We start from the raw sequence: 15,441 nt of genomic DNA, 5'->3' as shown, positions 1-15,441 counted from the left end.
AGGGCGCCAGCGAGCTCATTATTGCTACTCAAGCGATTCCCCCCCTACCCACATTGTTTCATGCTTGTCTAGGGCAGGTGGTTTACTTTCTGTTTGAGCATTCGATGGCAGTTCGAACACGCGGGAAACGTTATGCACTTTGCAGGCGATAGGGATAGGCTGACTCATTTGATCTCTGCTTCACCAGCGCTCACGCTTTTACCCGCTAGTAAAAGTTACAATGTGCGGGGACATGTAGTCAATTTGGACTTGCTGCGGAACATGGCGGTGACAGCAAGAACCAGCCGAGAGTGTCCATGTAATTGCTATCGCAATAATAACGCAGTTTTTTACTGTAAAATGAGTGTTTGGGGTTAGCTCTGCCTTCAGTCCCTTTTTTGTTTAATTTGTGCATTTATTTTCCAAATTTTCGTACCATACCTGCATATAACAAAAACCTCTTTATAACTAATTTTTCCAGGAATTTATTAATTTCATTAAAACCACGTTTAACTGTATATCTTGCACTTTGGACTCACACGAAAATTTTCTTCACTCGTATTCACTCAGACTCGCAGCTCTATCTGAGTATTAGTGAGCCTAAGTGAGTCAACTCGTGAGTGAATTTGTCGACCTTTCGTCATTACACCAACGTTGTGACATCTTTCCGCCTTCCTTGTGCAGCTTTTAATGCACTCGTCGAGACATCAGAAGAGCGGAGGCATTCAAAGCGTATGACTGATTCTTGCAATTCCGTTGGTTCTTGAGGGATTTAAGAAATTTTTGCTGTAAATGATTTGCGAGGCAATAAACTTCCATGATCAGGTCATTCAATAACTAATCAGAAAAGTGGTTTAAGACTACCTGTTAACATCATCTCAGACCGTAAAGTAGCTTTATGACATATTGAACTAATGAAACAGTTTTCTGCACTTGGCTCTGCCAGCCATTTCCACTTTTGTAGAAGGCTCATGCAACAGCAATGTTCTAAAAACATGTGTTACACTGAATCAGCCATTATGAGGCTACACATCTCGCAACATTTAGATGATCAGTTCCCAATGCATGTCAATATTGCTCGCACGGTCACATGAAACAGTGATTTTTGCATTATGATGACTGAACGCCATCTTCTACAATTTCTTTTTTGTCGCATCGGCAGCTATAGTGTCTCCGCGAACAGTGCGTGAGAAATCCTGTAAACTTGTTGCTGTAAAAGTTGCTAACATTTATCTAGTATGAACAAAGATCACCAAGAGAGTGAAATCATAGGGAATGTCTCACCAGTGATTTCCTGAACAGGTGTGCGATACAGCAACGGTGCCTGACACGGTGCAGAACATAAGCTGCAGGTGTCCTGGTCCAACGGTATTTTCCTAAATGCTTGAATATGCTCTGAGGCCTCTTGGACTGAGAATACAGCAGCGAGCCGCTTCAAGAGCACTGTTTCCTGTGGTGTGATAACCTCACGGTCAGTGAGAATGTCAAGCAAGTCGTGAACCGTGTCACAGGTGAACCTGGATCTTCGAGGGACATCCCGCTTGAGTAGGCGCCATACGTCATCTTGTTTTTCGCAGAACTTTTCTGTTGTCCACAGTGCTTCCAGCTTGCCCAGCAGTTCCCTGAACTGCATTTCATCACTTCCGTTACCCTGCACATGAAGTGACAACACAATTTCAGTTAGTGAGATGACATGTACGAGCGAGACTATAATAAAAGCTATGCAGACACACCAACAAGAAGGTCTAGCAGCAGCGTGCATTTCTGCATACAAAAAAAATTAATAAAAACAACTCATCAAATCAGTACGCCACTGCAGATGTACCCATAATGAGTGATTATTCCCTGTTACAACTGAAATTCCAGCAGATCCCACACACTGAGGGAATCTGTGATCTGAAGGAGCCACCGAGTAGCTGCATTTGCAGCATTCTTTTTTGATTGGCGACAAGCATTACAATGTAGATCAATGTCCTTGTGTACATTAAGTAGTTGTAGTTATTCCAAGGGCTGACTAGGCATATCAACTACATCATTAGCAGCAGCAACAGCAGCCAGCCTATGCCTACTGCAGCCTCATGTTCTGCTAATTAACCCAGTCCTATGCTTTCTGCTGACACGTTATAACTATATATATATATATATATATATATATATATATATATATATACAGATGGCAGGTAGTAGGAGTTAATAAGGCGGCTTGGGGGCTAGCTGGTACATTTTTATGCTTCTGATGCGTTGCAGGGTAAGGAAAAAAACCAGAGATGACACAGAGTTATGCCAAAACTAACAACTACTTTATTTTGATCGTAAAAAGCCTTGTGTACAGGTAAAAATTAAAAGAGGGGAGGGAAATTCAGTGCTAGAAAACAGAACACAAAAAAGAAAACATATCCGGGCATCAAAGAATTTTACTGAAACGTGTAAAGAATAGCGTATGCAGCGATACGGTTTCCTTCAAAAAGCTGATTTCTTCCCGAGAGAGAGCAATTGAGGGAGTACTAATGCACCTTTCACTGATAGGCATGTAAACAGCTTCTGTGATTTCTCTTTCTGATCAAAAAAGCGCCAAAACATTCGTGCCGGAAAAAATCGCTGTGCACATAAATTCTGCACAGTTGGAAGCCAACTGGCCAGGGTGCATTAGAAGTGACACAGTATAATTATGCTCTTTTAGTCTCTCATTAATGCACCTCATGGTCTGGCCTATATACTTCCTATTGCAGGAGAGGAGAAGGCCATAAACTATACCTTCTGAGAATTTGCACATCACTATGTGTTGTCTTTGTTTTTTTTTCCTTACCCTAGAGCACATCGCAAGCATGATGGCAGGAGTTGTGTTGGCTGATGGAACTGTGGCGACTTTTTTTTTTTCATTTTGGTGTTTCTTTCTCACCAGTGAAAGAAGGAATGGTGGTGCCTAGAACCTTTAAGTGACTCAACAGGCTCTTTTGCCAGGCCAAATTCCTTCAAGGCAGCATCAAGTATGCAACAAGGAAGAAAAAAAAGCGAGAGCCACCACGGGTGTGAAAAGTGTGGCAATGCCCCCTAGATGCCATAGCGCTTTCAAATTTTACAGCAAAAGCCGTGATCAGATCACAATGGCAGTGGCAGTAGGGTAGTTCTCTTTCACCACCGGGGTCCATAACAGATGACTGAACAGGCTTCCCTTGTGCGATATCAGAAAAAATCAAACAAGAAAAAAACTTGGAAAAACGATGGCCTCTTTTACTATCATCATCAATCAAGCATGAGTCCCACTAGCAACAGACGAGGTTTCGTGCCTTCAATCTCAGTTTTTCTCCATTTTGAAACGCCTGTGAACTGTGACAACTTCAGAGATCAAATAGTCAATTTTCGTGAGATGTAAATAAATGTATTTTTACAGAAAATACTTTGGCTAGGCAGTTACGATGCAGATAAAAGGGAATGTGTCATGGAACGGGCAGAGGCTCTGTTCTGTAGATATAATGGATTCAAAACGACCTCCAGACGATGTGGAGTGGACCGTAAAGTAAGTGCTTAAGCCCAGAAAACCAAATTAGCCCGTTTTGTGCCTGGCTTACCCCAATTGTGCGCCAATTGTTTAGGAAAATGACCACTGAACGACTCGCCAAATTGCGACACCCCCTAGCGTCCACTCAATGCATTAACACAAATTGTTGAAGTCGTGCCGCCCTTCAATCTCCAGCTTTGAAAAACAATGCCTGTCATTATCAATGTTCAGCTATAATAATAATTCTGTATTCCTTTACGAGTGTCACAAACGAGCACTGAAACCACCCTCAAAAGCAGGTCAAAACAGATGGCACCTGCCGATACCTCGCCCCGATTCAAGGCGCCAGCAATGGTCGCTTCTCCACAATGCCGTGAAAGCAAACACCGAGTAACACCAAGAGGATTCGAGAAGCAAATGCGACTGCCACTGGCAGGTGTCTGTCTGCGCACACGTGAGTGGTGTGGAATATTCTTGAATTCGACCGCGGCCTGATATAAGCAGGCAGCAATGGGGAGTCAGAACTGTCGGTGAAGCGGCACATGAATCGTGTAACAGACCGGCAACGAAGGAAACAACGACAATCAGTGCTGGAGTCATCACGGATGATCTCCTCGAAAAAAAAAAAAAAACTTTCGGGACATTTTTCAAGAACTTGTGGACTGGGCATGATCAGTGAAGATTTCAACACTTTAAGTGTTCGGAAGATTTTGTAATGCATTAGATTGCACGTGTGGTGCGATTGGTTTGATTCTTTCCATGGTCCTGAATATCATGAGAGTTGTTAAATACTTGAATTTACTATACAAGTGTGTGTGTATGCAGATGTTTATGTAATGATTATACTGTCTTAACTAAGAATATAGTATTTTATTTTTGTTGTCAGTTCTTGGCTCTGACTCGGTCTTTGAATTTCAGCCAGCATTCGCTGGCACACTAAAGTGGTCTACCCTCGATTGTCCAAGCTTTCGTGGTGCGTTTTAGAGGTCCGATAAATTGGCCCTTAGAATCTGCCCGGCGATTGCCTTACCAATAAAGAGATTAGTGACAATGCGTTCTAAGCATTTCTGAGTTCTTTCAGCTCGCCTATTGGATGTTTGCTCCCTCTCATTATTCTGTTCGATCCCTCCTTCGAGCTGTTACAAATTGCTTAAAAATAGCCCCCAGGGTATGCCAAATATCACGCAGCATGATTTTTAAAAAGGGAAACGTTATTACTTGGAAGAACACCTAAGTGCATACTGTTCCCAATATACTGTAGTAGCCTCTACTTATTTTTCATTATTGAGGTTTAGTTAGTCTCAATTATTTTTATATTTCAACAAGTACCCACCACCTAATCATTAAAATGTCAATGAGGCGTATGTAGGCATTTTTAAATGACATATCTGACCGAGCTATTTTGAGCAATGTACTAACTATATGCCCATTTTTTCTAACTGATAAAGCATGCAAAGTATAAAAACACGTGACAACACTATCACCCACAAAAGGAGGGAGCGTAGTCTTAAATGGCTACCTCACAGTGATCTCATTTGAGGGCGCTGTTTCCTGACGCATGCGGCAATCTATACTCGGCGACAACTTTCTGTGGCACCAAGGCCTAGGCTACGGAAGCAAGTCACACTTGTTTTACTGCGCCCCAGCATGCAATCCTCTAATGAAAGCATTTGTATACGGTTCTGGTCAACTGAAATTTACCATTGACTGCTTCATTATTCATGAATGGTATTTATTAAATCACCAGTAAAATTAACGAGGAGTAATGAAATTTTCATTTCATGCTCTCAGGTTTTTTTTTTTTTTTTGCTTCCGTTGCTCATTTACATTACCTTCAAACAAAGATGGCGTCTTCCAGTTGCAGCTCAACACTGCCTACGGAGGAAAGTCCATTGCATCTCCCAAGCCCACTAGCTTCGCAGCCATGACAAGCATTGTCAAACGAAAAGCTCTCCATACAGACCAAGACAATTCTGAACAATGAATACGCGCATGTAACCAGAAGAGACTCTCAGCTGCCTGTGCGAAGCGCATGTCAGAAGGTCAGTGAACTCATTGGCGTTAGCGAATGCAGTGTATTCCGCATAAAGCTCGATGTAAATGGTGTAACGCCCAAGTCAACGAAGTGAAAGCGCCTGTGTCTCCCAGCCACAACTGCATGTACGAAAACCAGGAGAACAAGACAAAGTTTACGACAGCTTCTCTCTGGCAGCTCTACGAAAAAAAGTGCACCAGTACTTTCTGAAAAATTGAATTTCAACTGCTGCAAAACTCTCTCGAAATGTGGTCAGTGAGTGGCATGAATATGCCTGAAATGAGTGTGCGAATGATGCAAAGGCTGCTTACTGGCATCCGCTTTTGCTTTCGCAAACAGATGAGGAATTTCGTGCCGTTGGAGAGAAACAACGTGTGGCGACGGCAGTACCTACGTACCATTCGACAACTTTGCGATCGAAAACGGCACATATGGGAGCTATTCTGAAAGATGCATCTTGTTAGAAAATAATGAATAAGTGATTCTTTTATTCACCCAGCAACTGAAATTATTTTAAAATTGCTGTGAAACTACCAAAGACATGGCTTGCATTTCGCTGTACTTTGTGTGATGCAAGACATGAGATGCGGCTCGCGTCTCCCTGCAGTTTCTCTGATGCATTCATGTGTTCCTTTGTTTTTTTTTCTGTATGATGTCTTCATTGCCTGGGCATTCTTAGGTCAGCTGAACAGTGCATATTGTTACATTGCTTGTCCTGCATTACGAAAATGCGGTGTTGGCGATCGATGACATACCTCACTTTTGTTGTTTATACTTCGAGACCTACATACTACCTTGACGAAACCTGCGTCAACGCCGGACATAGCCATAAATAATGCTCTTTATCCATGAATGTTCACCTCGAGAAAGTACCAACGTCGACAACACGAAAGGCAGACATTCAGCCTTGACTGACAAAGAAGAATATCCCGTTTTTCTCAGACCAATTAAAGGCAGAGCTGCAGTATTTAAAGAGATGTTTTCCGTCTAACCTGTGGATGTTTTGGCGAAGGCTGTTGGCCATGATGTCTTGAGGCTTCCTCTGTATCATTGCAAATTGAAACCTATTGAACTAATATATAGAGCCATGTGAAAGATACCATTTCTGCGAGTAATGCAACATAAACCCTTGCCGGCATTGAAAAACTAGGGCACGAAAACATTGACCTCATAACGCCAGATAACTAGTTCGGGCATGCACTCATGTTGAAAAGATCGAAGAGGACTTTTGGCAATGTGGAAGCCTCATCGACGCAAACCTCAACCAGCTTGCAATTCTATTCAGGTCACATTTCCAAAGCAAGAGGTATGACAGTGACAGCTACATAAGTGGAATGTAAGAGTTCCCGTTAATGTAAACACAGTCAACAGTATAAACTCGGTGAATGTAAACTATCATACCTTGATGTGTGCTTGTGCGTATCTCGCACGTTGTTGTTTTCCAAGAATTTAAATACGGTGACATCCACAAGAAATAGTCTATTTTTTGAAAGGGCTTCACTTTTTTATTGGATTACTTTAAATTAAAAAATAACATTACACCTCATGACACTTCCTTTCAAACACAGCCTGTGTGTTTTGCAGACGAGACCAGCTGAACAATAAGTTGCTTTTTGCAAAATCTATAAATAATGTGTCTCATAGCTTACACCTCTCTTGCAAATGACTTAAATTTATTGCCTGCAAAGTTTTACCACTCTTACAAACTATGTAAATTTCATGACTCGCAAGATATACTACTCTTGCAAATTAGATATATATATATATATGCATACCCTTTCGAAAAATGTCATTCACGTTTGCACAACTTCTACGCTACTTGCGCACGGATGATAATTATTTGCATGCTAACATGCAAGGACGTTTAACTTTGCTCACACGGCACCAATGTGAGAATGTAATGTTGCGGAATGCACTGGTGAATTCCAAATCAAAACACCCGGCGGACACGGTGGATTACTTGGCACAGTATCACATGTGCATAAGTTCCGCCCACATAGCTTTGGTTTTGCTGCCACAGAAAGTTGTCGTCGACTATAGACACATCCTAATTTTTACATTGTGGGGGGGGGTGCTAACACCCCTATAAAGTTGTTTGCGCTGCGTGGCAATGTGCCTCGCACATAAGCCACATTTCAAGGGTCACAACCATTGAGTGGTAGGTGGCGTTCTGCTCGCGAGCTTTTATCACCACCACCATCATCATCATTATCATGGCTATATCGATAGCGCCAGCAGAGAAGCCTGGCGGGAAGCCTTGGTGGCGGCGCGAGAGAGATAAGCTGCTCTCTTTGGCGTGTGGCAGTAGGCGCCAACGGTTGTCTCTCGCGTGGGTCCCCGGTGCGCAGCACCACGGGCCATCTGCCGGGGGCCCTTGTGGTGAGTCAAGCGTTGGCACTGTTGCCTTGTGTTCACTATGCTGTTAAGTATTGCATAATTATCTGTAAGTTGTTTTAGCATGTTTGAGCACAAATGATGTATAATAATTTGGCTGACGATATCATCGTTCTAAAGGCAGTGAAATAAACGTGTGTTGTTTGGTTTGGTCCAACCGCGTCTGCTGTGTACGTTCGCTCAAAGAGCGTGGTGCTCCTCACAACGAGACCCCCCACTGGCGCCCAACGTGGAGCCTTTGGAGCATCGGACGACAGTTTTTGCGGTTCAGTACAAGCTTTTGTTTGAGCCGGGGAAAAGTAGGCCTGGGGTGTCGAGGGGGATTTCCATTGCTAGCATTAGTGGTGTGCTTTGTTGAGAGCAAGGAGGTCAGTTGTTGTGATGCGTTTGAACTTGTTGGCACAATGAGTTTTTTTTTTTTTTTTTGCCTGCTCGCAAGTGTTTTTTTTTTTTTTGGTTGGTTTTTCAAGAACGTTGTTGAGTTCGGACGAGAGCCATGCAGTTTGCATCCTGGGGTGAGCAAAGCTTAGAGCATGTGGATTGTAGGCAAGGCGCGAAGCAAGCGAGTATGAAAGCCTCGGTGGTCCGTTTTTCTGTAAATAGCTTTTTCTATCTCCTTGGACTCAGGGACTCCGGCGTCGTTGCTGTTGTCTACGGCTCGACGCCGAGGCGTCATGACACGATCGCTTGGCAAGCTGCTGTGTGCGGCGAGCGGAGTAGGGCCACCTTACAGAGTGGATGTCTTCTTGCGGCTGCCTCTTCTGCGTCTAGGCTGGGTGGATGCCGGTTGTTGTCAAGTGACTCATTAGGCCTAAGGCGCTGCGCGGCCGCTTGTCCCATGTGGCACAACTTGGTGGCTTGCGGCGTTGCACTTTGCTTCCCTCTTTTTTTTTTTTTATCCGCACGGGTTAGGAAAAACGACCTTTGTTTTCATTTTAGCTGGGCGTCTCGGCCGCTGCTGATGTATTTGCTAGCAGTACCGACCGTCGTACCACGTGGGCGAGGAGCCTGAAGCTCCCTTCCCTGTGCCCTACTGCATCGTTCTTTCGAGTGTGTTGAGTGTACGCAGAGGGAGTGATGTAACCCGTGCTGTCTTCTGCACATTTGTCTTGGTCGTTGACCAGGAATGCGGTTGACACATCAGGCGATGGGGATGCCTGGGACCTGAGCAACAGCCTGCACTTCGGCGGCCTCGTGAGTGCTGGTCGCAACCAGAAGATGTGTTGGCACGAGTGATGGTTCCTCGCGCTGACGGAAACATTGCCTTTGTGGGATCGGTACTGAGGTGAAGTCGTCGAGCCAGACAGTGCAGCAGTTGATTGGTTGATTGATATATGGGGTTTGACGTCCCAAAACCACCATATGATTATGAGAGACGCCGTAGTGCAGGGCTCCGGAAATTTCGACCACCAAGGGTTCTTTAACGTGCACCCAAATCTGAGCACACGGGCCTACAACATTTCCGCCTCCATCAGAAATGCAGAGACAGTGCAGCAGTGTCGACCGGCAGCGGTGTCATGGTGCACAGAAATTCTTTAGGGACATGTGTTGTCATCTTTTGTTAAGAGTTTGTGCAGCTGTTTTCTTTAATGCTGCTGTTTTTTCGGGATATGGTTTGAATTAAAATCGGGAAGATGTAGGGGTGCTAACACCCCCTGTAAAGTCGTTTGCCTCACGTGCTGCACGTGTCTCGCACATAAGCTGTATTATGAGTCGCCACAGTGGTAGGTGGCGTTCTGCTCGCGAGCTTTTGTTATCACCACCATTGTCATCATCATCATGGTTAGATCGGTAGCGCCAGCGGTGACGCCTGGTGGGAAGCCTTGGTGGCAGCGCGAGAGAGCTAAGCTGCTTTCTTTGGCGCATGGCAGTAAGCGCGAACGGATGTCTCTCGCGTGGGTCCCTGGTGCACAGCACCGCGGGCCATCTGCCGGGGGCCCTAGTCGTGAGTCAAGCGTTGGCGTTGCCGCCTTGTGTTTTTTATACTGTTGAGTGTTGTATCATTATGTGTAAGGTTGTTCTAGCATGTTTGAGCACAAATGATGTATAATAATTTGGCTGACGATATCGTCGTTCTAAAGGCAGTTAAATAAACGTGTTTTTTTTTGGTTTTGTATGACCGCGTCTGCTGTGTCTGTTCACTACAAGAGCATGATGCTCCCCACAACGAGACCCCACAACATTTCTTGGGCTCCCTTAATTAGGTAAAAAATAAAGGCTAACACACAATTAGTACATTGTCCAAAATAGTGTAGTTAAATGTGATTTGATGATGCCGGCATTTGTCTCAGCGAGATTTTAATGATTAGGTGAGTATTTGTCGAGTTATAAATGTAAGCCTAATAAACTAAACATCATTAACAAAAATTTGTAGTTGCTGCTACAGCATAGTGGGAACAATATGCATAAGGTGTGCTTCGTATAACACTGCTTCTCTTTTTAAAAGCATGCTGCGTGATATCTGGGGTGCATGCGAATGCAAATATAGCTTTAGTCTGCTTCCTTCTGCATTGTCACCGTGGTCCCGGCATGATGTTTCAGCCACAAACGCCTTGCGAACTACAGTAAACCTTCACTAATTCGAAGTCAATTGGGCCGCGAGAAATCTTCAAATTAAGCGGGTTTTCAAATGAACAGAACATACAAAAAATTGGATGCAAGAAACAGAACTATTCAAAGTAATCAGTGCTCATCGTTTGCTGTGTCGGCTAGCTTGCGGCGTCAATGGTTATGTTTTCCAGCAATACCTGGGCTTCATTTTGCCGCGAACATAGAGGAATGATAAACTCCGCTGCTGCCACCGAAAAAAAAAAAAAAAAAATGTTGTCGTGATCGACTGGAATGTGCACCTGCGAAAAACAAGACATCTTCACTGCAACACAGTAGTGACACGCGGGCAACATATCGTCTGCCCCTCGCTGCGTTCGTACATCATGATCTGACCCTTCGCACATTCTTTCTGGTATCATTAGGAATTTATTAATGGCCAGTACAATGAAATTCCCGATGTGTTTTGGCTGCAAAAAATATCTTTGAAACTTTTGAACTTAGTTTTCAAAGTAGGAGTTGGCAAGAATTCTGCTAGCAGTGCAAAGACGTGAATTGCTGAAGCAACCGGCAATCGTAGGTTGGCATACATCGCGAATTTTGCCAAAACTGTCTTTTATTAATTTCTTTACACTCCCAGAAAGAATGGATAAGCCGTTACTTGCTGACGTTGTGAGAAACATGCAATATGCTGTCCGCGCACCACCACTGAGTTGCAGTGAAGCATGTTTCGTTTTCTACAGGCGTACGTTTTGATTGACCACGAAACCGTTTTGTGTCTGTGTGTGCGCTGGAAGTAGAGAGGCTGGAGTGCTTCAACTGCCACTCATTTGCATCGCTACGTTGAACTGCCTTGTGCCTATTAAGGGCCGTTGTTTCCGCCGATTCACGGCGAAATCAGGATCTGGAACTGGCACCCAAAGTTTTCGAATTAACCGAACTGGGGCCGGCCACCACTTGAAATTATCCACTCAAACTTACATTGCAATATACAGGACCCCGGAAATCCTTCGAATTAAGCAGTATTTCAAAATATAGTTCGAATTAATGAGGTTTTACTGTACAAGCATGATGTAGCAATCGATCTTACAGCATCTGTTTTAAAGGAAAGAAATGCAAGCAAGCCAGATGACAATGATTAATATTAGGCACAAATACTCCTTAATTATGATTTTTTTTAGGGTATAGTTATCCCACAACACCTAACACTAAAAAATCTAATTACAAAATCAGGCTACAGTGAAAACAGCATGTTAGCCATTAGCTTAGAGATGAGGATAATAATGGTCTCCCTATAATTCAGTACAGGAATTTTCTGTAAAATTGCAACAAGTTCTTGGTGCTCGCACCTTACCATTGTCGAAATAAGGAACACGGTCCCAGTCAGGAGACAAGAGGTGGAACGGTTGCTTCCAATAGGATAAGTGGTTTTTTTATGCAGGTGGCAGCGTAGTCATGTGGTATTTCACACTTTGCAAGCTTTCTTTCCCAGCTGAAAAAAAAATGACACTGAATTAGTACACTGTTAAAAACATTGCAGTTAGATGTCATTTAAGCATGCTCACATTGGCTCACTAACCTACCTAAATGTAGGTTAGCACTTCTCAAAATTACGAGTTATTATAATAAACTAAATAAATCTCCCAAATATACTAGCAACTAATTCAGTCTGCTGAGAACAACATGTACTAAGTCTGCTTTGCAGAACACCCTTCCTCTTTTTAAACATCCTGAGGCTTGGAGTGAAAGAAACACCTTGTAGAGAGGGAGTGCGCATGTGTTTGTCTGTATGGGCAGGGTCCAAGTGTCACGGTAAGCAGGTTAAACGAAAAAAGGAGGGACATCAAATCAAATCAAAGTTTATTTTCCATTCTGTTGCACAGAAAAAAAAAAAGGACCGTGAAATGAGCCTTGCTTTGTGTGTAATCTTGCAAAGATTCAGTATTATGTTGGATGATAATAGCAATAATAATATTGATACCAGGAAAAACAAGGGAAGCGTGGGCAGAGAAGGAAGACGACGTTGCCTCCACTGCGATCTCCCTGAGTGGGTACGAGCCATGGCGGTGATCATCATCATTAGTCGGTGATCGCGGACTCAGGGCCCATTAAAAACCCCCATTAATTTACCTCGCCTTGTGTAACATTAAGTTACCTCGCCTTGTGTAACAATATTTTGGGTTTTACATACCAAAACCACGATATGATTATGAGAGATGCCGTAGTGTAGGACTCTGGCAATTCGGACCATCTCGTGTTCTTTACCATGCACTGACATCGCACAGTACACGGGCCTGTACTATTTCACCTGCATCGAAATGCGACTGCCATGACCAGAATCGAACCTGCAGCCTTTGGGTGAGCAGCCGAGCACCCTAACTGCTAAACCAACACAGTGCACACACAGCCTTATGTTGCAGCCACAATCTAGCAGAGATTATCATCAGCTGGTCTACTGCTTGTCTACTGCTGAACAAAGCCTCTCAAAACCTCAAATCCACCCTGGCTTGTGCGATTCGATTCCATTTTAGGCCTGCATACTTCTTAATTTTGTCATTCCATCAGAGTTGCCAATTCCGCTTATAGAAAATGTATTTGGGCTTTTTTTTATCACTGAGACACCTGCAGAATTTTCTAGTCACTTGCCACGTTTTTTGGGCTTATTTGCATTTCGCCAAGAAATATAGTTATTTTAATGATCATCATGTTCACCAACAACTTGTTATTCAATAAGAGCAACTCTGTCAATAACTTTTAAGCAACCCTGTCAATAACTTTGAGCATTGAAGTCAGACGTGTGTTGGGGGAATCAACAAGTAATGTTAATCATGTTTTGGCAAACATGCATTCGACCGAACAGAGATTAACCTGGAGATAATTATAAAAGATAAATGTGTGCTTCCATTCATATGCTAGATAGCACTTCTCATCTCTCAGTCCAATGTTCTAACTGATATATTTTCTGCCCTCATGACTCCACTTGCCCAGGTTTATTTTCCCCCTTTACTATCTATTAAGATATCAGTTACTCCTCTCTGATCTCTGATCCACTGTGGTTTTTCTATCCACTAAGCTTACCCCTGTCGATTTTCGTTTCATTACATGCTTGGGTGGTCCTTAGCATTTTTTTTAGTTTTTTTTTTGTTATCCAGATTCCTGCCACGTATGCTAGAACTGGCAGAACACAATAGTTGAACAGCTTCCACTATATTATAAGAGCAAGTTACCGGTCAGGAGTTGAGAGAGTGTTTGCCATATGCATACTAGGCCACTTTTTTTCTTAAATGCATTTCCTTTATGTAAGTAGGCTCCCCAGTTGATATATGACCTTCATAAACATACTCTCTTACTGGTTAAACGGTCCAGTTGTCTATCGCAAATTCTTGTTCTTTCATCAGACTCCACAGCATTATCTTTGTCTTCTGCTTATTCATTTTCTACCCTACTTCGAGGTTCTTTCTGTCCAATTTTTCAATCATTTTTTGTGATCTGTCACCACCATTAGTGAAGCTTATGCTGCGTTATGCAAAATGTAAATTACTAAAATATTTTTTGTTAAAGTTCAATCCTACTTATTACCAATCTAGTTGTTTGAATACTTTTACATGAGCACAAGGCAATGAAAGCCCTACTGAGCTATCTGAAAGTGATCGCACTTCACGAGTGACTATGAGCTAACAGCTCCTGTTAGGTGTTCTCACTAACTGTTCATTTCTTTTTCTTTCTTTATCTAAGTCTATCTTCTGTATCTTATTTATTATTCCCACTTTCCCCTACCACATGTGTAAGGTAACCAATCAAGCCGAGCTTGGTTAACCTTCCTACCTTTCGCTTTCGTTACTCTCTGTCCACTTTTTCTTTGAGAAGCAGCGGTGTATTTGAGTAGCTGCAAATTCTGTGTGTGTGTGTATTGTGAGCATTATTTATGCGTTCCATCTACTCATCTGTACATACTCATCATCACCACTCCAGTTTGGGTTGCGAGGCACATACTACTATATTATATATTATACTACTATATACTACAGTATGCATGTGCAGTAGACTTGAAGTATGGACTCTTTCTGTCACATACAGGCCTCCTTCATACTGAATATCCTCTACTTACATGCGAGAATCATTTTTCTACACTGGTAGCACTTCGTCAAAAACAATCCAGTGCAATACCTTCAAGAGATGATATTTTACCAACTCCTCAATATTGTGGAAAAAATATGTCAATGCTAGTAGCTTTTAGTACACACTGCACGGAAAAATGTGACATCTGAGAAGTAACGGAGGGCGTGCAGTGTTGCAGAAAACTTGAAGATCATTGTTATTCATCTTATGCATCTGCAAAAGCTATAAAATATTTTTATGATGTTTTCTGATGCCAAACTGGCCGTGAAGGAGTAAATAAAAAAGCAATTACCCTGTTTAAAGCCACATATCAAATAGAAAAAAAAATGAAAAAATAAACCTGCTGGAAGAAAATATATGAAGTACAAGATGGCAGGACTCGTAAAGCTAATGCATAGATGCCCGAGTCGTTGTCATACAGTGTAGCAAAAATTTTTTTGTAACCACATGACTTGAAACTATTCTGGTACTAAGATAGATGCGGGCAATGGCAATTGAAGTGCTAGTGCCAGCTGAATAGGTTTGATTAATTATTGCTCAGTTTTTAGCTCAAGCTTCTGCATTTCTAATGATATTACAGAGCATGTAGGCAGGTATTTAACAGAAACTGGAGAACAATGACAATGTTCAATACAAGTGCTCAAATTTGCAGCAATATATATTGCTGTTCCAGATAATAGATGCCTCTGCTGTGTAATATATTTACGTGAACACCTAGCTAAATTAGCAATATACTTTTTGGCACAATACAGTGACAATTCCCTTGACTGAACTTCAAGTGACCACAGAAAAAAGTGTGCTAAAGGGAAAATACCTAAATTAAAATTGCCCTGTTTAAATTTGTTATCCAGAGCTAAAGAAAATATCA

General features: G+C 42.6%; 1 protein-coding gene across 8 annotated transcripts in view; it reads right to left on the bottom strand.

The window, feature by feature from the left end:
• Positions 1 to 15,441, bottom strand: part of LOC119161075 (uncharacterized) — a 193,920-nt gene that overhangs the window by 173,883 nt on the left and 4,596 nt on the right. For 7 of the 8 annotated variants that reach the window (XM_075879990.1, XM_075879989.1, XM_075879991.1 and 4 more), the window contains 2 exons: positions 11,809 to 11,946; positions 1,264 to 1,630 (listed from right to left, as the gene is read on the bottom strand). In XM_075879990.1, coding sequence (XP_075736105.1) covers positions 1,264 to 1,630; positions 11,809 to 11,811 — 370 coding nt within the window. In that variant the 5' untranslated portion in view covers positions 11,812 to 11,946. Of the gene's footprint in view, positions 1 to 1,263; positions 1,631 to 11,803; positions 11,947 to 15,441 lie in introns of all 8 variants that reach the window. The other variant, XM_037413405.2, reaches the window with a different exon arrangement.

Source organism: Rhipicephalus microplus, chromosome X, assembly GCF_043290135.1.
Source record: "Rhipicephalus microplus isolate Deutch F79 chromosome X, USDA_Rmic, whole genome shotgun sequence".
Classification (NCBI taxonomy): domain Eukaryota; kingdom Metazoa; phylum Arthropoda; class Arachnida; order Ixodida; family Ixodidae; genus Rhipicephalus; species Rhipicephalus microplus.
Note: the sequence above shows the minus strand (reverse complement) of the source record. Positions and strands in the feature narration are given on the sequence as shown.